This window comes from Vigna unguiculata, chromosome 4, assembly GCF_004118075.2.
Source record: "Vigna unguiculata cultivar IT97K-499-35 chromosome 4, ASM411807v1, whole genome shotgun sequence".
Taxonomy (NCBI): domain Eukaryota; kingdom Viridiplantae; phylum Streptophyta; class Magnoliopsida; order Fabales; family Fabaceae; genus Vigna; species Vigna unguiculata.
In genome coordinates this window covers 13418724-13444305 of record NC_040282.1, presented here as the reverse complement: position 1 = coordinate 13444305, position 25582 = coordinate 13418724, and the positions used below count along the sequence as shown (strand labels likewise).

The window sequence follows — 25582 nt, the reverse complement described above, 5'->3', positions numbered from 1 at the left end:
TTTACGGGTCTTACACCCCTAATCTTAACTTTTTTATATGTTGAAGATTATGAGGTAGAGGCCATGTGCATTTGGATGTTGACTTCTCGGCTTGTGGTGTTTGGCCTATAGTGCTTTTTTGGAAAGAAAATTTGTATTTCTTTGACCGTATGACCCTATGGGTATAGTAACCCCCAACCTCGAGGAGCATAAATGATGAAGAGGTTTAATGTGTTTGGGAAGATGTGAAGTCTCTAATTGATGTGACATGAGTTGGTGGTTGTCAAGGCATTGTTGGAATCGAGGTGACTTTTGGGAGTTCAAGAGTTGTGGGAATTAGGCCTTTTGTTGAGAGCTTGTGACGGTTGGCATGTGTTGGGGTGGGGAACTAAAGTGTTGTAGTCCAGTTCTATAAATCGTGCTTCACTTTGCATCATTTTCACTAAGTTTCAGAATCTTGATTTGTTGTTGCTACTTCACTCTACAAAATTCCTATGAGAAACACAAAGACTTTGAGTACTAAGAGGTATGTCATTCAACAAATCCAACGTGAGTGCTGGTGACAGGCCGAGTAGTGGTTGATCTTTAGAACTGTCTAGTCATTCTCTGTTCAGGGTATTGGGGTGACTATGGAAGTCACCAGGATGTGTAGGGAAGATCCTCTTGAGAACCATGTTGAGACTTCCCTTCCCAGAAGGGCCGAGTATGAGCAGGTTCATGAAGAGGTTTGACTTCTAACCTCTAAATTTCGATGGTCAAGATTGTTGACTACCTGACTCAATAGTATATACGTTTTTTAGTTCACCATATAGGATGAAGAGGAGTTCCTATACGTGTATTTAGCCTTTTTTGTATAGTTGCATGTCTGACTATCATTTGACGAGTTCACCATGATTATGAATAATGCTCTTACGTAGAGAGTTTTCTTTATTTTTATGTTACTCGTTCAAAGGGATTGATTAAGTGGTTGTCTCTGGTGGGGAGCGTGCCTTTCTTATGATACTCCCAGTCTATTAAAGGGTTTAAGAATGAGTTCTTGAGGGTTACTATGACCTCGGTTGGGAGGTTGTACTTTTATGATAATGATAGTAAGCCAAATTTTTTGTTCTAATGCTAAGAGCTCGTTGTCTGCAGTGAGTAAACGAATAGTGGAAATGTTGGAACAACTTCCTAAGAAGATCCCGACCTAGAAGATAGTGCATTGTGATCTTCACCTAAGCCGGCTAAGGATATATGTGGTGAGTTTACCTTTTTCCATACCTTGTGTGATTTGGCTAATCTATTTTTTTTTTGTATTACATGGCCCAACATGTTGCTAAGGTGGGCGTCGACAAGGATGTCTTCATCAAGTTGAGGAGGCAGATGATAAAGGCTGCTTAGAAAGAAGGTTAGGCCAAGGTTCCAAATTTGAATCGAGTTGTGGTACAAACTCATAGGTTCGAGAGTGTTGTGAAGAGGCATGCACCTTCCAAGTAGAGGTGAAAGGGGAAGGATAAGAAGAAAATCATATTTTTGGCCAAGGGTGGCACACCAGGTTCTTGCTTTGATACCTCGTAACTTGATGCCCTTGACGTCTTTGGCCTTCGCTTGAGGAAGAGTACTAACCTACATCTAACTGAGCAAGAGGTGGAGCTTATTGATATGGTGGAACCGAACGTCACCATAAAGGCATTGTTGGAGTTTCAAGCATAATCGATGATTATTAGCCGAATGGTAGCTACTTTGCTATAAAGTGAGCTGACTGTTAGGAACAAAAAAAGAAGGTTGTGAAGGAACTTTACGCTTCAAAAAAGAAGGTTGAAGCTGACCAAGCTGAGTGGGCAATGGAGAAGAGGAACCTCGAGGAGGAAGTTAAGAAACCTAAAGGTTGGAGGGCATGTTGCCTTTAGTTCAAAAAGAAATTGAAGAAGACCAAGGAGAGTATTAAGCAAGAGGAGAAAATTATGAAGAAGGTCGAGGTTGAGATCTCTACTTTTTGTCAGTATGTTATCTCTGAACATATATATATATATATATATATATATATATATATATATATATATATATATATATATATATATATATGTTGACATGTGAAGCCAAAGTGGTGTGCTTCTTGAAGATTTGATGAAGATTTAATGAAGCCCTTTTGAACTATCTTGAAGCCATTACCATTGAGTAAAGCCTACATTGATGAAGGAAAGGAGATTTAATGATATCCATGTTGATCAAGGTTGGAAGTTGTGCTCTCCACATAGTTACATCATTAAGAAAATGTATTTGAGGTTTGTAATTCATATTGTAGACCTTGTATTTGGTGTGTCTTTTAATTTGTTGAATGGTTTTTCAATAGGTTAAAATGTCTCTTTTAATTTGTTGAATGACTTTTTAACATGTTAAAAGGTTGGTTGTAGTAGTCTTAAACTGCAACTAATTCAATTAGTTGATTAATTTTTTAATCGACTGATTTCACTTAAGTCAAGTGAAATCAACCGATTGATTTGGAAATCAACCTGTTGAATTTCGTAACAGTTTGACTATAAGAGTTGTGATTTTCGAAAGAGAGGCATTCTGATAATTTTTTAGTGCGAAATTGTTCTTGAAACTTGTGGAAACTCTCTCTTTCGTGATCATTTAGACTGCAGCTATTGAAGATTGATCTTGGATCAATTCTTGGAGCTTTTGGCTTGTGTTTGAAGCTTGGAGAAAGTGGTTTGTGGTAGGCTGGGTTGTGCTACCACTCAGGTTTGATCTTTCTCAAGCTTTGTGTGTGTGTTTGGTGGTTTTCTAGGTCTGCAAGAGGGTTCTTGCTATGCTGGTGTCATTCTTGTGTGATTCAAGAGTCTTATTTGTGGTTTTTGCATATTTTGAAAGTGTAAGGGTGGATACTTTGTAAATCTTTTGAAATAGTGCAAAGTCAAGCTTAGGTTGCCTTGACAAACTAGATGTAGCTCAGGTTTGAGTGAACCAGTATACAAATCTTGTGATCCAATCTTTTCTCTAACCCTCCAATCTTTTTCGTGTTCTTGCATGTTTTCATGATATCTGCAGCTTTGAGCATGTTTGCATAATCAATTAAAAATTGTCTTGATCATTCTTGTGCATTGTTCCTAGTTTAAAACACGAATATGCATTTCTACATTTTTCCTAATATTTTAGTTGACTGTTTTTCTGTTTCAATCAATTGATTTATACAAGAACAAATTTGCATCTTAATTTGGTGATCTAATTGATTCAATTAAAGGTGATTTTTAGCTTTCAAAAATAGCCTAAATTTTTAACTAGCCAATTCAACCCCCTTCTTGGCATTTCAACCATTTCAAAACTAACAATATATATATATATATATATATATATATATATATATATATATATATTCATAATTTATGATTTTAATGTATAAAATTTTACTAAACAAGAAAAAATATAATTATAATGAAAAATTGCAAAAATAAATTATAGTAATATTTTGGATAAATAGTTTATTTCTTCTATTTCTCTTTACTTTGTTTGTATCAGAATAGCTACAGAGATACAAAATGTAATCACTTTAAAATACAATTAAAAGTGATACAAGGATGTGAAATTTGTATATTGGTCATAGATTTATACATTTAAAGAACATAAAATGAGGATTAGGTATATATGTGTTTTATTACTTTTGTTGACCCGAAACTGTAATTTTATCATAAAGAGACATCCTTCATGGTAAAAGTGTTATTAGGAGTGCTGATATAAAATTTATAATTTTATTGCAGTTTTTTTTTATTGTTTTTGAAAGAGGATTGCAGTGCAAAAGATAAAGTTTTAGTTTATAATTACTCATAAGATCAAGGATATGAAAGTAAATAGGAGAAGATGGAGGAGAATGTGAAATCGCAGTTGCCACGTTGCCACTTGAGGAACACAGTTCGTTGCCAATGATTGTGATAGTTCACGATTGATTCACCGGGGGAAATTCGTTGAACGATAAAGTCGCTACTATTGCACTTTCAATCCTTAAAAGATCAATCAACACTGCTACTTCTGTGTGAGCTACGTAATTTGCATTACCTTATGTACATTTCTTGACTGCTAAGCATTATTTATGAGTAGCGTGATTTAAATTTTACAAGCTTCATGTTTATATACGGTATTTGATTTCTTTTCCTTTTTGTTTGTTATTGAGATTGAATCTTAATTATCTGTTTTACCAATATCAGTGTGTGGAATGGTATTTTTTTGTTTTGGTTTGGGAAATTACCCACTCGACCAGATACTGCTCGCGGTACAGTGTTTTGAATTGTTTGATCGTGAGGATGAATTTCGATTCTAAAAGGATAAAGTAAGCAATATTTGACATCGGATGAAAAAATTAACTATGATATTCCATCATGTTCATGATTTGTTGTTACACATATCACGTTTTATGAATGGGTGATCTTTTTCATGAGTGACTAGTATGTGTTTGGTTTGGTATTTGGAATTTTGGATCCACTTTTTATTATATCAGACACTAAACTAAACTTAGTTTACCTTTGAAAGTTAGGTGTTTAAGTTAAAGGAGCTGGTCTTGTAGGAATTGAAGCTTTAAATTTATGAACTGTTTTCCAATACGGTTTCTGTGATTAACATCATTGAAGGATATTGGCTAATTTCAACTTGTTTGTTTGATGCCAGACAGAAGGTTATATTTGTTTGGTGCTGCTGATAGAGGATGAAGTCAAGTGAATGGCATGTTGAAACAAGGCAAAGTTCAAAAACTGAATCCCCTTCATCAAGGGATTCAGAAAATGCGCATGAGACAGGGTCACTCTCCATTGTTATACTTGGTGCTTCTGGTGATCTTGCAAAGAAAAAGACGTTTCCAGCACTTTTCCACCTATATGAGCAGGTTTGATAACCTAAGATTTGTGTGTTAAAAAAAGGAATAAAGAATAACCTTTCTGGACCAGTTATTTAATGCCTACTTTTTTGAAAGACTAAAATAATTGTATTAGAGAGGTTGAGTACATGACAATGACATACTAAACAAATAGAAAATTTGATGGATTCTCATTAAACCTAAGCTTCTCCTAAAGCTGCTATGTACAAGACCTGATCCAACACTAAACCATCCAATCCCCTGCACCTATTAAATACAACCAGTAGCTATAAAATCAGCACCTACACTGATAAACACTACACAACACATTATCCCACCTTTACCAATGAACTTGCATAACCACTCATGCTGCAGGGCTTGTTATTAAAACAAAAGGATTTGATATAGATCATCATTAAAGTATTAGTGAACCACTGAAACACCCTTAATGGAATGTGTATCAGAATGTTATAATTCTAATCTAGCATTTGTTCAAAAAATTTCTTCATATTCATATATTCTAACTGAAATTAAGATTTGATAAAATTTTAATTGGATGTGAACGGCCTAACACCTCTTTTGTATGGACTTGGAAGTTGAGACTGGGTATGTAAACTCTATTTAAAACCATTTAATAGGATTTTGATATAAAATCTAAATAGCCTGTACAGAAAATTGGTTTATGACAAAACACACTGGCATTGTTTGATCTGTGTAGCAATCCCTCTATGATCAACGGTGTTGGATCTACTAGAAGGGACTAGTTCTCACAAGATGGGGAACCAAGGTTTGAATCTCTGCTGGGAGAGGTGTCGAAGATTTAATACCCGATTGTGGGAAACAGATTACGTCTAAAGGAAAATACTTGTTGGATACCGAAAAAACTATATTCTATTCTACATGATAACCTAAGCAGATGTCTATTACTAATTCATCTTGTACAAGGAGAATTTTCTAACTGATGTATGCTTCTCTAAAAGTAACCAACAATTTTTCTAAATTTTGGTGGCATTTTGCAGGGATTCCTACCACGAAATGAGGTTTGTATTTTTGGCTATGCAAGGACAAAAATCACTGATGACGAATTGAAAAACCGCTTACATGGGTGAGTTTTTTTTTTTTTTTTTTAAGTTGCACAATGTATATCTTTCCTAATATATATAGAATAAATTAAACAAATTGTGGAAACCAATTTCTTTCTACTATTTCACAACCATGATTTCTTTTATGTAAGTATAACATTATTTCAAATGCATCAGTATCCTGTGAAATAACAGAGCATGGATCCGTGTTTACATAACATTAAAATTTTATAGCATGTTTAGTAAAACTTAATTTTGGTAAAAAAAATCACTTATTTCTCAAAAGATCTCTAATATAGCAAAATTAAGTGGCTATTTTACAAAAATAAACCGAACTAAATATGAATTTGAAGTTTGTTCCATGATTGTTGTCTTACATGTTTGCTTACTGCTTCTTTTATTCTTGTTCTATACTTATGATATTTGTCATTTTCATCCCTTACTTAAGCAGATTCTAGGTACAATAAATGATAGGAAATTGGTTGTTGTTTGATGTGCAGCTATCTTGTTCCTGGCAAAGATTCTTCCTCTGAGCAGTTGGAGGAAGTATCTAAGTTCTTGCATCTGGTTAGTGTTGGCTGCCTTGAATCATTTTATAATTTTCTGCTATTCACTCACTGAAATTACTATCTGATTGATCAAACGTTCATTCTTTTTCCCCTTTCTCTTCCCATTAGATCAAATATGTAAGCGGCTCTTATGATTCAAAGGATGGTTTCTGTAATTTGGATAAAGAGATTTCAGAGCATGAATCTTTGAAAAGTAGCGCTCAGGGTTCTTCCCGAAGGCTTTTCTATCTTGCCCTTCCTCCTACAGTATACCCATCAGTTTGCAAGATGATAAAGACTTATTGCATGAACAAATGTAAGATTTAGCATCCATTGTTTTGATATGAATCTAGTAACATTTGGTTGCAAACTTTAATAAGAACTCTTAACTGGGGAAGAGTAACAAACCTTGTATGCCATAGCTCAAGACCAGCTAGAAGTAATTCTCAGTCGGATAACTACTCCAGTCTGTACTTCAGAGGTCACTTTCAGCTCTTCAAATTTTTTAAAAATAAAATCTAAAATGCAGATTTCTTGTGTTCTTTCTTTGTGATTTTTTATCTTGTTGACACTGGTTCTGTATTGAAGTCACTGCTGTTGGTCTATACTGTAAAATATAATGCTTCCAGAGGATGAAACGTTGCTTTGATTTCGGATTTACTGCATAACTACTGGTGGCTTTGTCATATTTTTTGTGTTTATGCTAGGAAATAATTCTGAAATAAACTTGGAAGTCTGTTTGATAGATAGAATCAACTAAACAGATCTCAGGGCTTTAAGTGTCTAGTCAGTTGCAACTGAGTGTTCTGTTTTTAGTTTTAACCTACATGATTGGTCAGTTACAATTACTTGTCTACCTAATAATAATTCTCTTATCTGTATGTAGGATTTTGTAGCGCAGAATTTACTAACTCATCATATTGTACATATTAGATTCACTATGAATATAACATTCTTTCAATATGGTATCAAGAGCATAGTGATCTGTGCCTTCAAAAAATATTCCACCACCTTCCCCTCCAACACATGCAGCAACTCAGTCATTGCCTTTGCAAAGAAGGTTTCAGCTGCATAATATCAGTTGCTGAATATCTTCTTCGATTAAATAGGAGTATAATGCTTTAACTCATAATGACAGTGGGGATCTGCTTTCTTTACCCTCTGACAGGAAAGCAGTTAGTCATAAATGGGTTTTTAGGTAAAAGAAAATGTTGATGGAACTGTTAACAAATATAAAGCCAAATATAAAGCCAAGTGATTCCACCAAGTTCATGAGTTTGATTTTCATGAAACTTTGTCTCCTGTTAACAAACCTATTACCGTCATAACTATTCTTACTATTGCTTTAACTAAATGGATAGGATTTGCTTTATTTGGATCTTAATGATGCCTTTCTCAATGGCACTCCTGAAGAAATAGTATATATGGTCCAACCTCCCGGATTTGATGCCTCAGATAAATCTTTGGTCTGCAAGCATAATAAAGCCATTTATGGCTTAAAACAAGCACCTTGACAATGGTTTAAGAAACTCATCACAACTCTTTTTCAGCTTGGTTTCCGTTCTAGTAAATGTGATCCTTCAGTATTTACCTATCAATATGACGCTCATATTGTTCACCTATTGGTATATGTTCATGATATCATTTTCACTGGCACCTCTGTATCTCTTATTCAGCCACTCACTCAGCTGTTAAAGACCTTTTGCATAAAACAAAGATGACTGAATCTCAACCTATATGATGTATGGCCTCATCTTGCAAACTATTTAAATCAAGATCAGATTTATTTTTTGATCCTACTCTTTACAGATCAGTCGTTGGAGCTTGGCAACATGCTACTCTTGCAAGACCTGGAAATAGTTCTGATGTCAACAAAGTCTGTCAATTCATGTCAAATCCTTTGGGTACTCATTGGACAACTGTTAAAGGAATCCTTAGATACCTTAAGGGCACTCTTTCTTATGGTCTTCGCATGCAACCAGCCTTTGTAACTCATCATATATATGTTCAACTTGTGTCTTCTGTCCCATTCGGTGTAATAATAATTCCATTCACTTCCTGTTAATCTTTTCTCTGTTTTCTCTCATACCTAGAATTCTAATAAGATATTTAGAATATTAATGAGTTAGTTACTTGAAGTGTTAGTTAGATATAAATAGAGGAAGGAGAGAAAAGAAAAGGATGTTAATTTTGTAGATTGGGTATTAGCTCTTTGTGAAGTGAAAACCCTTGGAGGAGAGAGAGTGCTCTTCTATTTCGTGTTCTTTTATTCTATTAAAAAAATCTTTCTTTCCTTTCTCTTTTCAATTCTTGGATCCTGACACCTTTCCACTGGATTATTGTAGTTACAGGTCTCTCGATTCTCAAAACTGTCACCCTTTTCCTTCTAAGCTTCCTCCTATTAAAGGACTTCTTTCTGCTAACTAACTCTTAACTGTAAAAGTTGCCTTACAATTGTATTCTTAGTTTTTCTTCTTAAGCCTCCTCTGTAGTAAACCTGCAATCCTGTCTTGTTATCAACTTGTGCTAGCTCCTGCCTAACACCATCATCCCAAGTAACTGCGTCTAATTTCCCTACCTGGCCTAAGTTGCATCTTCATTTCCATCATTGTTTTTATTGATGATTTCATCTATTTTCATTTTGTAGCTGATCTTGGTGGGTGGACTCGTATTATTGTTGAGAAGCCTTTTGGTAAAGATCTAGAATCTGCAGAGCAACTCAGTACCCAGATTGGAGAGTTGTTTGAAGAACCTCAGATTTATCGTATTGATCACTACTTAGGGAAGGAACTAGTGCAGAATATGGTAGTAAATGACTACTTAATGACTCTCTTTTTGTTTGCTTCATCGGCCTAAACCCTCTTCATTTGACTTCTATTTAGTTAGTACTTCGTTTTGCAAACCGGTTATTCGTGCCACAATGGAACCGTGACAACATTGCTAATGTGCAGGTGAGGGAGTTACCATTGAAATCAAACAAGGCCTTATTAGTTTCCTTGACAATTCGTATTTCTTAATTTGCTTCATCGTAACTGTCAAATCTTTTTTTGTGGCCCTTTTAAATTCTGTCTGTTATTACCTAGTTCATCTACTTCATGACCAAACATTTACATGCCACATTCAAATTGAGTTTTAGGCTGTTTTTCTGTGGCAGATCGTTTTCAGAGAAGATTTTGGAACTGAAGGCCGAGGTGGATATTTTGACCAATATGGGTATGTGTAGTAAGTCATTTATTTTTTAAACTAAGCTGCCTAGTGACAAGTTAAAGCCATAATAGGTTGTCAAATGAAGTAATATCTTTTTTTTCTTATGGGCAATTGTTAGTTGTTAGTTTTTGTTACTGGGAGAGTTGAACCTACAACCTCTTTCATCTTTCCTTCTGAATCCTACCAAATAAATTTTATTTCTTCACATTGTTAGCCGGAAAAAGCAAGTGTGTATACCGATTTTACTTTTCTTAACTATGTTGACAGTGAAACTTTTCTAGCTTTTTAAGTACCATCCGTCCATGATTAAGCTTTATTTTATATTGTTTTATATTATTGAGATTAGGAAAAAACAAAATCACTAACGTAATTTTTATTCGGCAGAATTATTCGAGATATAATTCAAAATCATCTGCTGCAGGTACGGCCTTTATTTTAGGCTGAAAAAGATCTTATATACATTTTTACATTACTACCATGGCGGATTAAACAAAATTATCAAATGCACCAATATTTTGAATTCACTTCCCCCTAAACTTCTAATCTTCCTAGAGTTATGTTTTATAAAACAAAATAACGTTGTTGTGGAATGTACTGATATTTTGTGCTGAATATTTATGCATTGCATTTTGTAATAGTTAGGTGAAAAATCACTGAGAGAGAGATGTAGGTGTATAAGGGATAATATTTATCACTGATTAATTTTTAGTAAGCTTTAAACAAACAACATTAAATCATTTAAGCTCTGATTTTTTTTCTTTTCATTAATCATTAAATTGAATTTCAAACAGACCTTAGAAATTCTTATGAAAGTGCCTGAATCTTCCTGTAATCAGTGATTGCAAGACCAATCTTAATACGCTTGAACAAACTTCACGATTTTTTCAGTGTCTACATTTTTTTTCAACATTTATTATTTTTCTATAAACTCAGGTTTTTTGCTTGGTTGCTATGGAAAAACCAGTTTCTCTCAAGGCCGAACACATTCGAGATGAGAAAGTGAAGGTTTGTCTCTTTCCATTTAATTTTTTGTGGAAAGACAAGGGAAATTGTATCAATATTATTAATCAAAAAATGGAAAAACAAATACAGTAGGCTAAAGATCCTACTACCACAGAGCAAGCTCCTTCAAGGAGAAGAACATTCCCTGCCTATAACAGAATTCCCAAAATCCCGACTTCCCCTTTCTCCTCCTTTTTTCTCCCCTATATTCTCCCTAACCCCTCTAATATGATCTAGATGAATCAACAATGACCCCTCTCATATCATCTACCACCAAATTGGGTATATACCGTTGGGCCATGTTAAACATTTTATGAAATCTACAAAGATTTCTTTCCACACCTTCTCGGGAATATTCAATGATTGAAGCAATCCCCTTGAAGTATTTGCTAGATATTTCTGTCTTTGGCATTGTCATACTTCAACACACATTGTTGGACTATCTTCTTCGCACCAAATCAAAGCATATTAGTAGTTATCCTATTATAAGTTTGGTAATACTTGGTGGCCTCCTTAAGGAGTCTCATGGAATCTGTGCAACATCTTGAGAATCCATGAGTCAGAGGATAAGACTAATCTTTCCTCATACAGAAACACTCCCCTTTTATATTCAAATCCTGCTTTGGCCTCATTACCCTGTTTTAAAGATGTTATTTTTTACATTAACTTTGCATCGCTATGAATTTTTCTACTATTGTATAAACTAGTTCCCTCTTAGGGTTTGAACTATCTGTTGCAGGCCACTTTCACCACCTCTACGTGAGAGAGCATTTCTGCCCTTAATTTCCAAACTCGACTTGTAATGAATATCAAATTGTTAACCCAATAGCTAAGCAGTACAATTTTGTTGATGCACAATAGTCAAACTTTCTAAGAGCAATTGGCTCCAAATTTTCTAATTTGTCTTTATTGGGAGCTTCTATCCCAACAAATACAGTTTTCAATTATCAATAGCTAAGGCCACTGCCGTTGACTCTTTCTCATAGGCCAAGTTGGACAAATTTCTTGCTCCCAAAGTTTTTCTGAAATACACAATTGGCTTACCTTCTTGAATAATAATGACCCCAATAACTGGCCCTAAAGCCTAACTTTCAATCACAAATTCCTTTTAAAAGTCTGGTAAAGCTTGCAGAAGGGCTATAGTTAGCTTCACCATGAACTACTAGAATGCTTCTTGAGCTGCCTCATTCCATTTAAACTCATCTTTCTTTGTTAAATCAGTGAGGGACCTTGCTTTCTTACTACATTTTGGGCCTCGGTCTCTTCTTCTAACAACATCACCCTTAACTAACCATCAGGACACAGTGGTTTGGGTGAAAAGGACCCCCACATTTGTAACAAGACCGTTTTTTCATTGAATCGGCCACCCCTTGATCTCATGCACCAAAACAACACTGCTCATTGTCAGTTTCCTTTCTGGTTATACTAGCATCCTGTCCTTCATGGATTGACCTTCTTGGCCAAAGGTTAGGTCCCGCGTTCTCTCCAATGAATGTTACTAGACTGGATATGGTTTTGCTAAACATTTGGGCCCAAGCTAGTGTAGCTCAACCCATTTTTTCCTTTGTTGCCATGTGAGCGAAACCCATGCCATGTCACCTTGTTCTCTTCTTCTGTAACTCTAACTCGACTGCCCTGGCCAAGTTAATCAAGCATGAACGTGACAATGGTCTAACACATGCCCTCTTATGCCCTCTGGTAAGCCATAGACAAAAGATCCAGAGTACTGGTCGTCAGGCAAATGCGGAATATACACTGTCAAATGCTCAAACTGGCAGAGCGCTCTCCTCCTGTTAAATTGACCTCAAATGCTCTAAAGACATCACCCTCACCACAGCTGCTCCCATGTTAGACTGGTGCGTTCGTCGGTGAGCGATTTGAAAAGATGGATGGTGGAACCCTCCATGCCAGAATCACTTTAATATAAGGGTGAGTCCTCTGAACCTGAAAATAGAACTCTGGGCCCACGATCCACTTTACCAGGTTCTCACCATTAAACATCAGCAACTCCACCTTCTTGACAGATTGCCAGAACTCATCAAACCGGTCGTTGTTTGGATCAAATGTAACCTCTCATGGCCAAGCCATTGGCATTTTTCATTCTACTATTTCTTGACAATAACTCCATGAGTTTCGCATGGTTGGAATCAGCCTTGAGTTTCTATCCTGCAACGTTTTCTCTCATGGCCTAAACCTGCAAAGCGTTTTTGAAGTCAGCAACTCCTGTCTCGAGTGGGATGACCTTTGCAACCATTTTAACAACCTCTTCGACCACTAGGCTATCCGCTCATATCTAGCAAGTCAGACCAAATGTTAGAGATCAGATACAAGAAATAGGAGAATAACATGACAGGGAGATAATATTAGTATAATTACTCAAAAAGGAATAAGAAATATAGTAGGGTGAACATCTTGCTGCCACAAGCAAGCTCCTTCAAAGAAAACGACATTCCTTATCCATAACAAAATTCTCAAAATTTCGACTTCTTTCTCTCCTATTTTTCTGTCCTTTATTCTAACCAACCACTCTCACTCATTAATCAATTCTGTTACATCTTTTATCACTTCAGCATTTTTCTTCACACCTATTTGTTTCCTCCTTTTTAAGCCTTCAAACCTTGGGCTTACTGCCAACGTCTAAGCCCACATTCCTAGTCCCATCATTATTTTCTTGCTCTCTTGGTTTGTTCTCTTGTTTTGTTCATAATGTTTTCTTCCCGTCATTATATTTGTTAGAATATAATCAACGGTAACAGATTTCTAAGAAATTAACTGTTACATAATCTCGTAAATTAGGATGATTGATTCTTAATTATTATGTGTTTTTATTGTAATTGATTCTATTCAATAGTATAAATACATATTGTGTGGTCTGCATTATACACACAATACATTCAGAACATATACAATTCTATAATATTGTTATCACTAATGAATTGAAACTAGATGCAGTCCCTTTTTATGATTACCGAGAATTTTGACTGTGTTCAAACCTGAGTTATACCACTTTCTGATTGATATAAAAAATTGCAGGTTCTTGAATCAGTACTGCCTATTAAAGATGATGAGGTTGTGCTAGGACAATATGAAGGCTATAGAGATGATGCCACCGTACCTGACGATTCGAATACTCCTACTTTTGCAACTATTATTCTGAGAGTAAACAATGAGAGATGGGATGGTATGTGAAAAACCCGTCCATCTTGTTCCTGAAAGACAAATTTGAACTTTAGGTTCAGGGATGCTATAGGGAGATATTTCTGACATTGCTTTATTTACGCTGAACTTTTGGAATATAATTATTCAGTCCATCTTTTTATGCGTATGTTTGAGTGCACTATTTTTCTATTTTTATGCTATATATTTCTGTAAATTTGATCAACTGAACTGCAATTGAGACATTTTCACACCAAACTCCTTTCTGATGTTAGGTGTTCCATTCATACTAAAAGCTGGGAAGGCCCTAAATTCAAGAAAGGCAGATATAAGAGTTCAATTCAAGGATGTTCCTGGTGACATTTTCAAGTGTATGCCAACAAATTTTAAATGCTTGGGTGAACTCTCTTCAAATCATGCATCTTTAAATATATATATATAAATATATATATATATATATATATATATATATATATATATAGTAAATATATCAATCATGACCATGACATTGAATATATCTATGTATCATCCATCATGTGCAGTCAGATACAGTATACAACCTATTGCTTTAAAAGACAAGGAATTTTTGTGATAGGATTATCTAGTTAGACTTTATTTTGCACTTCGGTTTCAAATAGAAATATTAGTGTATGTGCATAAAACTATCTTATTGCTGCCGAAAGTGATGTTTTTATTAGGGGTTCATCTGTATGATCCATAATTCCAACAAAGGCAACATGCAGGAGGAATTTGTTCTTTATTGGCAAAGTATAAAGGCATTGAAAAATAAAATAAATATTAGCTAGAGTGTATTTTTCCATATCTTGGTGAGTACAGAAGTACCTATTGATCTAAATTTCAACCTATGTTTAGACCTTATTGTAAATTTATTCTTGTTTTAGGTAAGAGGCAGGAGAGAAATGAGTTTGTCATACGCCTGCAACCCTCAGAAGCTATGTACATGAAGCTAATAGTATGTCTATCATGCTGATAACACTTAACGAGAACTGTTCTGCCATTTGTTTGGCTTAATTACCTCTGGAAGTTTCATATGTGTCATTCAGGAAAGTATTTTTTAGTGTTAAAATTTAGATATTTAGTGTTTGTGTATTGAAAAATGTAAAGATATCATGACATATTTTTGAATCAATTATCCTGAAATGCAAATGACAACTTTTCTAGTTAATTTGTAGTCAGCTTCGGCCACATCTTATCTCTTTTACTTGTTATCTTGAGTTCATGAAAGAAATCTATATGTTAAGTTCTGTTGGAAATAATGCACTTAGGAAATGGTATGTTCGTATCGCATATCACATAATAAAATGCATTTAGGACTTACGAGTAATAGTTTTTAGGAATTTCTTTTTAATTAGTAGTAGCCTCAGACATAGTCTCAACTAAGTCTATTACGAGTTTACATATATGGATATATGTAGAACATATTTTTCACATTTTCACTGAATAAAAGAATATTTCCAGTTTCTAAACTCTCTCTATACAATATTCTGCTATATCTTCCTCTAAATCTCCGATCATAAATTCAAGTGTTATCTAAGTGTATCCAGTCCTACAAGCAGCACATGCTACATGTCTAGTCCTAGACATGAAGAATGTGTGCTAAGTTATCTCCAATTCATTTCTGATATGCTATCAGAATATACCATCCATTTTGATCTGTGTTGTCACAGTTCAGCTGTCTTGCTTTTTGTGATTACTGCTGCTGCTCAACCAGTTCAAATGCACCTGCACTGCTAAAATAATTCGATGATATGTATAAGAATGGACTATTCTCTGATTTTGTGCAGGTCAAGAAACCTGGACTGGATATGGAAATAGTTGAAAGTGAACTAGATTTGTCATATAGGCAACGTTATCAAGGAGTAACCATTCCAGAGGCTTATGAACGTCTAATTCTTGACACGTATGTTGCTCTTACAACTTCATGTTTAATTGTTTAATGGCTTGTCTCTTGAGAACAGACATCTCAAGGTGTTACAAGTATACATGATTTTGGATTACATTTTTGTTTTATCAAATGTTAGTTGTTAGTTTTTATTAGTGGGAGAGTTAAACTCACAACCTCTCCCACCCTCCTTTCCAACTTTTACCACTAGGTTTATTTGAAGGAAATAGTTTTTGTGAATATCAATGAAAAACGGTATTTTCATTTTTACAGAATTAGAGGTGATCAGCAACATTTTGTTCGCAGAGATGAGTTGAAGGTAATACAGTACATGCTTCATAGACCCACCCATTTCAACATTAATTTTATTCACGAATTCAGTGACTGTATTTTGTTTCATATCAGGCATCATGGGAGATCTTCACTCCTCTTTTGCACCAAATAGATGAAGGGGAGTTCAAGCCAATCCCTTACAAACCTGGAACAAGAGGTCCTGCAGAAGCAGATAAACTATTGCTGGAAAAAGCTGGTTATGTTCAAACACCCAGTTATAAATGGATCCCTCCTACGTTGTAGAAAGTACAGTCATTGCCTTAAATATTTTATGCTTACACTTGATAAGCATGAGAAGATCTCCTTGGAACAAGATTCTTCCTTAATGGGTGATTTTATCAAGCATTTGAATAAATATGTGGTTGACATGCTTTATATAACCTTCTCTGTGAATGCAGAACAATGAGTGGTTGACACGGTGTATGTCTTGTGAAAGCAAAACAATGAATGGTTGACATGGTATATGTATTGTGCATACAAAATAAATGGAAAACGAAGCTCATTTAGTAGTATTTGTGTTTCATATGCAGTAGTATACATTCATTGAAGCACAAGGAAGGACAAATACACCCGTCTCCCGGGTATTTTTCAAACTTGTAGACAAAAAATATCATACTGATTGAATATGGAAATAGGGATGGATAATACTCCTTTAAATTAGGTATGAGGGCTGGAATTGTTACGTAGATATCCATCCCATTCACGGTTCCATCCCCATACCTGTTTTAATATTCACCCCTATTTTCACCTGTACCAGTCCCTGTTTAAATTACAAAAATACCTATAATTTACTAGTAGTTTACTAGGTAACCTAAAATACTTTTATATATATATATTATATATATATATATATATATATATATATATAAATATAAATATTATTTTCTTAGTATATATTTGTAGTCCTTTTTTTTCTTTTGATACTCGCTTTTTACTTCTGTCTTTTTATTATTTGGCTTGTTCTATCCTTAAATCCATCCATATCTCCAAGGTGCATTTCTTATCACAATTTTGATTACACATTTTTTTTATGTAGTTATGTTCAAATTGTGTATTATCAATTTTAGTAGATCAAATATTTTTAAGGTCTCATTTGATTATTTATATTCCTTGTTAGTATTTTTATTTATTGTTTTTTCCTTTCCACATAAGAGTGTTTGACTCTCTCAATTTCAAGTTTTCAATTGCGTAAATATTTCATTTACTAAGTAATATAATAAATTTATCTTTATTATCTTTGATCCTTGATTTTTGTTTCATTTGTAGAAATTTTTGTTTCGCTCAAACAACTTTCATTATCTCTCAACGGTTGAATTAATTAAATATTTGAAAATTTTTATGATATCTCTAAGCTACTTTCAATTTTATTATATCCTTAATTATACATTTTTTTTCTTTGTCGTTTGATGTGGTGTGTTAAATCGTTTGATCATTTTTTTCTTTTTAATAATTTTATTTTTTCTTTTTGTTATCATGTCAAATATTGTTTTAATGAGTTTATGTATAATCATTAAAAAAGAATTAGTTGGGACTATTTTTTAAATATTTGGGGTTTTAACCCCCACTAATGGTTTTACCAGGGATTTGAAATTCCCCTAAGACAACTAGAGTGGCTAATCGATTGATGGGGGTTTCTAGCAATCCTTGGAACTAACGCAACTTACTAGGGGTTTATAAAACTTTTGGTACTACTTGAGGTTTCGAACCCCATAACTCCCTGCGATTTTAAACCCTAAGCACTATTTAGGGTTTCAAAAACCACCACCTTTTAATACTTGGGCCTTCAAAACCCTTGTTAATACTTGAGGTTTCAAAACCCTGTTAGTACTAGTTTCAAAACATGTGTAGCCACCACTTATTATGGCATTGATGTACCACAGTGTGTTATTTCAAGACTTTCAATTTAAATGTAGTTCTTCATTTGCCTTTCTTGCCTACAATCTTCTCTCTTTCTCTCACTCACTCTCTTTCTCTTTATTCTTGGATTGTGAAAGTTGTTGCAAATGCTCTTTAAATACTCGCTCATTTTTCTTTTATTTATTAAAATATATTTCAGATATATGTGTTGTGTGGCAGATGAATCAACCAAATCAGGATTACAATTATAATAATTCTATTACCTTTTTTTTCCTTCAAATGGGACCAGTACTAGACTAGTAGTCTGTTAGGACTTTGGCGAGTGTACCAGGTCGTGCAAGTAGTAACCGGTAAGATCGGGATATCATTTCCCGAGAGACTCGTGTATACTGAATAATCGTGCAATTAATAACTACTTTAAACTAAAGAATGATTCCATAATTTTGAGTTTCATGTATGAAAGTAAATTTGTGCATAATTGATTAAAGATGAACTTTGGAAGTTAAAGACTTTTAGCGAAGGGAAAAGATTAAAAATGATATGAATTGATATTGTCGGGGTTAGAATTCACCTACTTCGCTCTCATGTGTAACATCCCAGCCGAATATTACTAATTTAAAAATTAAAAAAGAAAGAACACAATAATAAACTGCATTTATTATTAAGTTCTTCCTTAAAAATGCGGAAAATTTTAAATCTATTTCAACATGCCAATTATAATGAAAAAACCACGGCGTTCAATTATTACAATTATATGTGGTTTATAAAATTCATTTACAAAATAGTCCATAAAAAAAATCCATGAAGAAAACTAGTATAAACTCCCATAGCTGGCCCCCACTCCGACTCTAAGCATCCATATGCTCACCTACATCAACATCTGCTTCCATGTAACAAGTTACATGATCATCGCCAAACACAAGCAGATAGGGTTAGCTCAATTAAAATAAAACAATTACAACATAAAATAATAAAGCGTCTCAAAACCATGCCCCGTGTTAGCACCCTAATTCTAACACCTCAACTTCCAAACCTTTTGTTGGATGCCTCTTGATTCTACACCCTTTAATGAGTACACTGATCAATCTTGGCTGCACGAGTGTCTACTCGCCCTTCCAACTACAGGCCACCACCTAATAGTCCACACGCGAGAATAAATTGCCACGGCCACGATCCGCGACACGAAGTGGAGTTCCCCAATACAAACTACATTCTGTATTTGTCCTAAGACTACCAAACTCCTTAGATAACACCCAGGAGGGCAATCTTCCAAAACCCATCCATACGAGCCACGATCTCGCACACTCCACTAGACTTCCAAAACCACCAAACTACAACCTCGAGTGGCCATGTGCTACCTCAATAAAAGTTACATTCGTAACTAGGCCCCCAGCCAAGCATTGCATCATGACCTCCATCCAAAGTTGTGTAGAAATCCTCCTCGCGGTCCAACTATGCACCCAAAACTGCTTAGCGCACCCCTCGCGTCACTAGGTAGAACTTGGTTCCAGGCCGCCTAGCGGTCTCCTTGTGTCGCCAGGCGACACACCTTTAAAGTAAATCTGTCAGCAGACTCCACCTGGTAGAGCCTACCCTTCCGCCAGGCGCCACACGATTCCAATGGCCCATGCCACTATCTTGGGTCTCTATCGCCTGGTGGCTTGTCCCACGGTTCCAGGCACCATACCAGTAGCACAAGTGCTACTTGTTTTTGGCACTTTGGAATAGGTTCTCATGAACCTCAAACACGCAACACATAAAAACATAGCACCATTACAATTATTTAGTCCTAACATTATGACTGAATTATAATGCCACACCTTATGTTCATTTTCCTAAAATCATGCAGGAAACTTTTAGGTATCCACCCTCAAAACACAATGCGAAGCAAAGTTCGCATAGCTGCTTGCACCTGACGTGTCGCATGGCGGCAGTGCATGTGTCGCCAGGCGGTGCATACAAATTCTGGGAAAATCCCAGATTTTCCAGCACCAGCTCGCACCTTAAAGCCCTAGTTACCAATTCTAGTACATGTCCTGACATAATTTTAATGTTTAACATCACACATAGATCGTGTTTATTTAATTTAATATTAATTTCACGAACCATATCATTGGTCATCACCAGAAATCACGTCCATTAATTCCTCCAATTCCAACATGAACCCTAACCCCAAATTCATACATGATTCATACCATGATCATAAAAATTACTTGCAGTTATCCAATCACATCAAAATACACTCAAGTATACATCAAGGATTCATCCAGGAAACATCAACAACACAGAAGACTCAAGAAGGCAGCGAACTAGAGTGAGCAAGTATTTTATTGCAGCATGATCAGTGTAAATCACAACTTTAGAACCAATCCGATAAGAACAAAACTTTTCTAAGGTATACACTATTACAAGTAACTCATTTTCAGTAGTTGCATAATTTACTTTATGTTCATTAAGGACTTTACTAGCATAGTGTATGGAGTGAAAAATCTTATTCTTTCTTTGCCACAAAACAGCCCCAACCGTACAATCACTCACATCACACATAAGTTCAAAATCAAGATCCCAATTAGGTGTGGTGATTATGGGTGCAGAGACTAGGCTAGTTTTCAAAAGATTGAAAGCATTTAAACATTCAGCATCAAAATTAAAGAAAGTATCCTTGTTGAGCAAGTTGGTCAATGGCTTGGCTATCTTTGAGAAGTCCTTGATGAAGCGTCGGTAAAAGCCTGGATGTCCAAGAAAACTTTGGATCCCCTTCACATTTGTTGATAATGGGAGTATCTCAATGACATTCACCTTTGCTTTGTCCACTTCAATGCCCTTGGAAGATATTTTATGGCCCAAGACAATCCCTTCAGTCACCATGAAATGGCATTTCTCCCAATTAAGAGTGAGATTGGTTTCAACACATCTCTTGAGCACAACTTCCAAATTTGCTAAGCAGAGATCAAATGAGCTTCCATACATTGAGAAGTCATCCATGAAAACTTCTATGCACTTCTCCACAAGGTCGAAGAAAATACCCAACATGCATCGTTGAAACGTGGTTGGTGCATTGCAAAGCCCAAATGGCATCTTTCTATAAACATAGATACCAAAAGGACAAGTGAAAGTTATCTTCTCTTGGTCTTTAGGGTCCACCAAAATCTGGTTATATCCCGAATAGCCATCCAAAAATCAATAGAACGCTTGGCCCGCCAATCTCTCTAACATTTGATCCATGAAAGGAAGAGGGAAGTGATCATTCCTTGTGGCCTTATTCAACTTCATGTAGTCTATGCACATCCGCCAGCCGGTCACGGCCCATGTGGGTATATCTCATTTTTCTCATTGTGAACCACTATCATCTCGCCCTTCTTGGGAACCACTTGCACTGGATTCACCCATGCACTATCGGAGATATGGTGGATAATTTCAGCATTTAGAAGCTCCAAAACCTCCTTTCTCACCTCCTCCTTCATCACAGGATTCAGTCTTCTCTGAGATTGTGCCACTAGCTTGAAATCCTCCTCCATGAATATTCTATGCATAGAGTAGAAGGGACTAATTCTGTTAAGATCAGATATAGACCAATCAATGGCTCCTAAATTGACTTTTAGCACCTTAATCAACTTCTCTCCTTTAGAGGGTGATAAGGAATTGTTAATGATCACAGGTTTGTTGCTACCTCCTTCAAAAAACACATACTTCAAGTGTGAGGGCAACATCTTTAATTCAACTTTTGCCTCCTTGACCTCATTCTTAATCTTCAAATCTTCAATATTCGCTTCATGAGGAGGGATTTCCTTCAAAGAATCAAGATTGGCCAATCACTCATCAATCTCTTTCTCCTCCTCATCATTGAGAGTCTCAAAAGCATCAATTAGAGCTTTCTCTAGAGGGGATGAGGTGTGTAGAACTTTCTTGGAACTCATGAGCACTTCATCGAGAATATCAATTCTAAAGCAACCTTCAACATCCTTGGGGTGAGACATGGCTTCGAAAACATTGAAGTCCACTTCTTCATCGCGAACTCTCACCTTAAGTTTTCCATCATCAACATCTATTTAAACTTTTGCAATCTTCATAAATGGCCTCCCCAATATGAGAGGCACTTCAACATCCTCCTCCATTTCCATTATGACAAAATCAAGTAGAAATAGGAATTTATCGACTTTTACTAGCATGTCCTCCATTACTCCATGAGGATACTTGATTGACCTATACGACATTGCAATGTCATTTGAGTAGGCTTGATTTCCAACTCCTCAATCTTCTTAAGCATAGACAGAGGCATCATGTTGATGTTAGCCCCCAAATCAAGTAAGGTTTTCCCTACAACTAGGCTCCCAATTGTGACTGAAAGTGTAAAACTACTAGGATCCTTCAATTTTGGAGGCAACATTTTCTGAAAGATGGCACTACATTCTGCCTCTAGCTTTATGGTTTCCTCTTCTATAAATCTTATCTTCTTTATGGAGATCTCCTTTATAAACTTTGCATAGGTTGGAATTTGCTCCAAGGCTTCTGAGAAAGGGATATTAATTTGCAGTCTTTTGAAGATGTCTAGAAACCTTGCAAATTGCCTTTCTTTGTCTTTCTTTGAAGGCTTGAAAGGATATGGGAGAGTCTTCACTAGTGGTGGTTTTGTTACCACTTCTTTCTTTTTCTCTTTTTCTCTTTTTCTTTGTTTTCACTTTTATTCTCTTCCTTCTCTACAACAATTTCTTCATCGATCTCTTCATCATCTTTGCATTCTCCTCTATCCTTGGGCTTGCCTTTGGTTTCATCACTTCCTTTAGCATTCAATCCCACTTCCTTATCACTCCTTGTGACCACCACCTTGCATTGCTCTTTAGGGTTGGCTTCGGTGTTGGTGGAAAATGAATTGCTTTGTTGATTTGCCACTTGCTCTGCCAATTGCCACACTTGCACTTCCAAGTTTTTAATTGATGCATCAGTGTTCTTTTTGATTTTGAATTGGCATTTGCATGAATTGTTGCATCATGTCTTCAAACTTGGATGTTCTATTAGACAAAGAGGGATATTGGGTAAGTTTGTTGATGTATGTAACATCCCGTCGGGATATTACGGATTTATAAATAAAATAATCATCACATTTAAGAATACCTCATTTTCCCAAAATGCGGGAAAATTTAAAATTTATTAAATACCCAAATAGAGTTCATATCCATACGTTCCAAACTAAAAGAACAATGTTATAAAATCACCCATCAGGGTTTACAACTATTTTCAAAAGCAACAAATAAAACATAAGAGTTTCCCAAGTCGAAACCCTCTCCGCGACTAAGCTGCACCTGAGCCACTTGCATCATCAACATCTGCTCCCGTGTACCGCGTACACGATCATCGCCAAACACACGCAAATAGGGTGAGCTTAGCAGATAAACCATATATACAGTGTTACAAACATATATATCAACATGCATACGTATCACACAGTACTTAACTTAACATCCCACATTGCCCTGTACTTTTATTCCTACTATCTGACCCCCAAATCAGATTATTCGTGGTCTACATCATCTAAGGATTACTTCAAGGTGATTTGCTGCCATACCTATCGACCACAACCGATAGAGCACATGCGGAAAAACATACTACGGATCATACACCGTAATGTCAGGTAGAGTTCCCATATACGAATATAGTTCGTATCGTCCCAAGACTACCAAACTCGTCAGCCAACAACTGAGAAGGGCAATCTATCTGGACCCATCCGTACTGGCCACAACCAGCACACTTACACCGACAACACTCGCCAACCCGAGCCACAACTCAAGGGTTCCTCGTGTTCATCCACCATCCCGAGCCACAACTTATAAGATGCTATTCCGAGCCACAACTCAAGGGATACGTTCCGAGCCACAACTCAAGGAACACCAGCAACCCCACCTTTAAAGCACCATTAGACGTCTTGTAGATCACAAATACACAATCAAAGTTCAAAGCTCCATTAGTACAAATAAATTTCTGCACATCATCATCCTCCATAACATGCGTAGGATCGGCTATGTATTTTCTCAGTTGTGACACATGAAAAACATTATGCAAGTTTCCTAAGTGTGGTGGCAATGCTATCTCATACGCTGCAGGACCAATCCTCCTCATGATCTGATACAGTCCGATGAATCGAGGTGTCAGCTTTCTCGATTTAAGTGCCCTGCCAATACCTGCAATAGGAGTCACTCTAAGAAACACGTGGTCCCCTGCCTCAAACTCAAGCGACCTCCTCCTCTTGTCTGCATAAGACTTCTGCCTGCTCTGAGTCATGCGCATCTGATTCTGAATCACCCTCACCTTCTCAGTGATTTGCTGTAAGAACTCTGGCCCCAGAACTACTGCTTAGCCATCTTGCTGTCAACACAATGGTGTCCTGCATCTCCTACCATACAAGGCCTCGTAGGGAGCCATTCCAATACTAGAATGATAATTGTTATTATAAGTGAATTCTACCAGCGGCAGTACATCACTCCAAGTACCCAAATGATCCAAAACCCACATTCTCAGCAGGTCTTCTAACGACTGTATGGTCCGCTCAGACTGTCCATCTGTTTGAGGATGATAGGAGGAGTTCATCCTGAGCTGAGTACCCAAAGCATTCTGCAATGACTGCCAGAACCTCGATGAGAACCTCGGGTCTCTGTCTAACACAATACTCGCTGGCACCCCATGTAACCTAACAATCTCCCGAACATACCAATCCGCCAGCCTATCCATATTCATCTTCTGATTAATCGGTAGAAAATGAGCACACTTCGTCAATCTGTCTACTATCACCCAGATTGAGTCATGTCCTCTCACCGATCTCGGCAGGTGTGAGACGAAATCCATGGAAATGCTGTCCCATTTCGACTGTGGAATGTCCAGAGGCTCTAACATACCACCTGGTCGCTGATGTTCGATCTTCGCTTTCTGACATACCAAGCAAGAAGCGACGTAATCAGCCACATCTGTCTTCATACCCGTCCACCAGAAAGAGGCTTTCAAATCTTTATACATCTTAGTCATACTAGGGTGTATGCTAAGATGACTCTTAGGCCCCTCATCTAGGAGCATCTTCCTCAGAACTGTGCTGCTAGGAACACACATTCTCTCCCTGAACCGTAGAATCCCATCTCTGCCCATCCGAAAATCCTTCCTCTTCTTGGTGCCCAACTCACCAATAATATTTTGCAGCTCCTGATCCTTACCCTGTTCCACTCGAAGCTTATCTAGGAACTCATTCGTGATCCTCAGCATGCTGCATCGTATCTGTCCAGGCCCCATATCCAACCCCAAATTCATGTCCCGCAACTACTCTATCAGCTCCAACTCTCTAATCATCATAGCTGACACATGAATTCTCTTCCTACTCAGGGCATCCGCTACGACGTTAGCTTTACCAGGGTGGTACAATAGCTCAAAGTCGTAGTCCTTTAAATACTCCATCCAACGCCTCTGTCTCATATTCAGCTCTTTCTGATCAAATAAGTATTTTAAACTTTTATGATCGTTGAATACCTGAAACTGCGCCCCATACAGATAATGCCTCCATGTCTTGAGAGCAAACACGACTACCGCTAACTCTAAGTCGTGTGTCGGGTAATTTTTCTCATGCACCTTCAACTGTCTCAATGCATAGGCTACAAGTCGTTTATCCTGCATCAGTACACAGCCTAACCCCTGATACGAGGCATCATAGTACACT

The 25582-nt window shown here is 36.5% G+C and overlaps 1 protein-coding gene across 11 annotated transcripts; it reads left to right on the top strand.

Moving 5' to 3' along the window:
• The first annotated feature begins 3803 nt into the window (after positions 1 to 3803).
• On the top strand, positions 3804 to 16555 carry LOC114182203 (glucose-6-phosphate 1-dehydrogenase, cytoplasmic isoform-like). Of its 11 annotated transcripts, none has more exons than XM_028069014.1 (16): positions 3805 to 3988; positions 4618 to 4831; positions 5821 to 5906; positions 6384 to 6450; positions 6561 to 6747; positions 9079 to 9236; positions 9314 to 9382; positions 9586 to 9644; positions 10023 to 10059; positions 10572 to 10643; positions 13674 to 13821; positions 14072 to 14167; positions 14699 to 14769; positions 15602 to 15717; positions 15973 to 16018; positions 16105 to 16555. In XM_028069014.1, the coding sequence occupies exons 2-16, from the start codon at positions 4655 to 4657 to the stop codon at positions 16273 to 16275; spliced, it is 1560 nt and encodes a 519-aa protein (XP_027924815.1). In that variant the 5' UTR covers positions 3805 to 3988; positions 4618 to 4654; the 3' UTR covers positions 16276 to 16555. The 11 variants fall into 11 exon arrangements, 10 of the variants coding, with proteins under 10 accessions (XP_027924815.1, XP_027924807.1, XP_027924817.1 ...); XM_028069006.1 differs by having other exon boundaries at positions 14072 to 14194; XM_028069009.1 differs by having other exon boundaries at positions 3812 to 3997; positions 14072 to 14194.
• The last annotated feature ends 9027 nt before the right edge of the window (positions 16556 to 25582 follow it).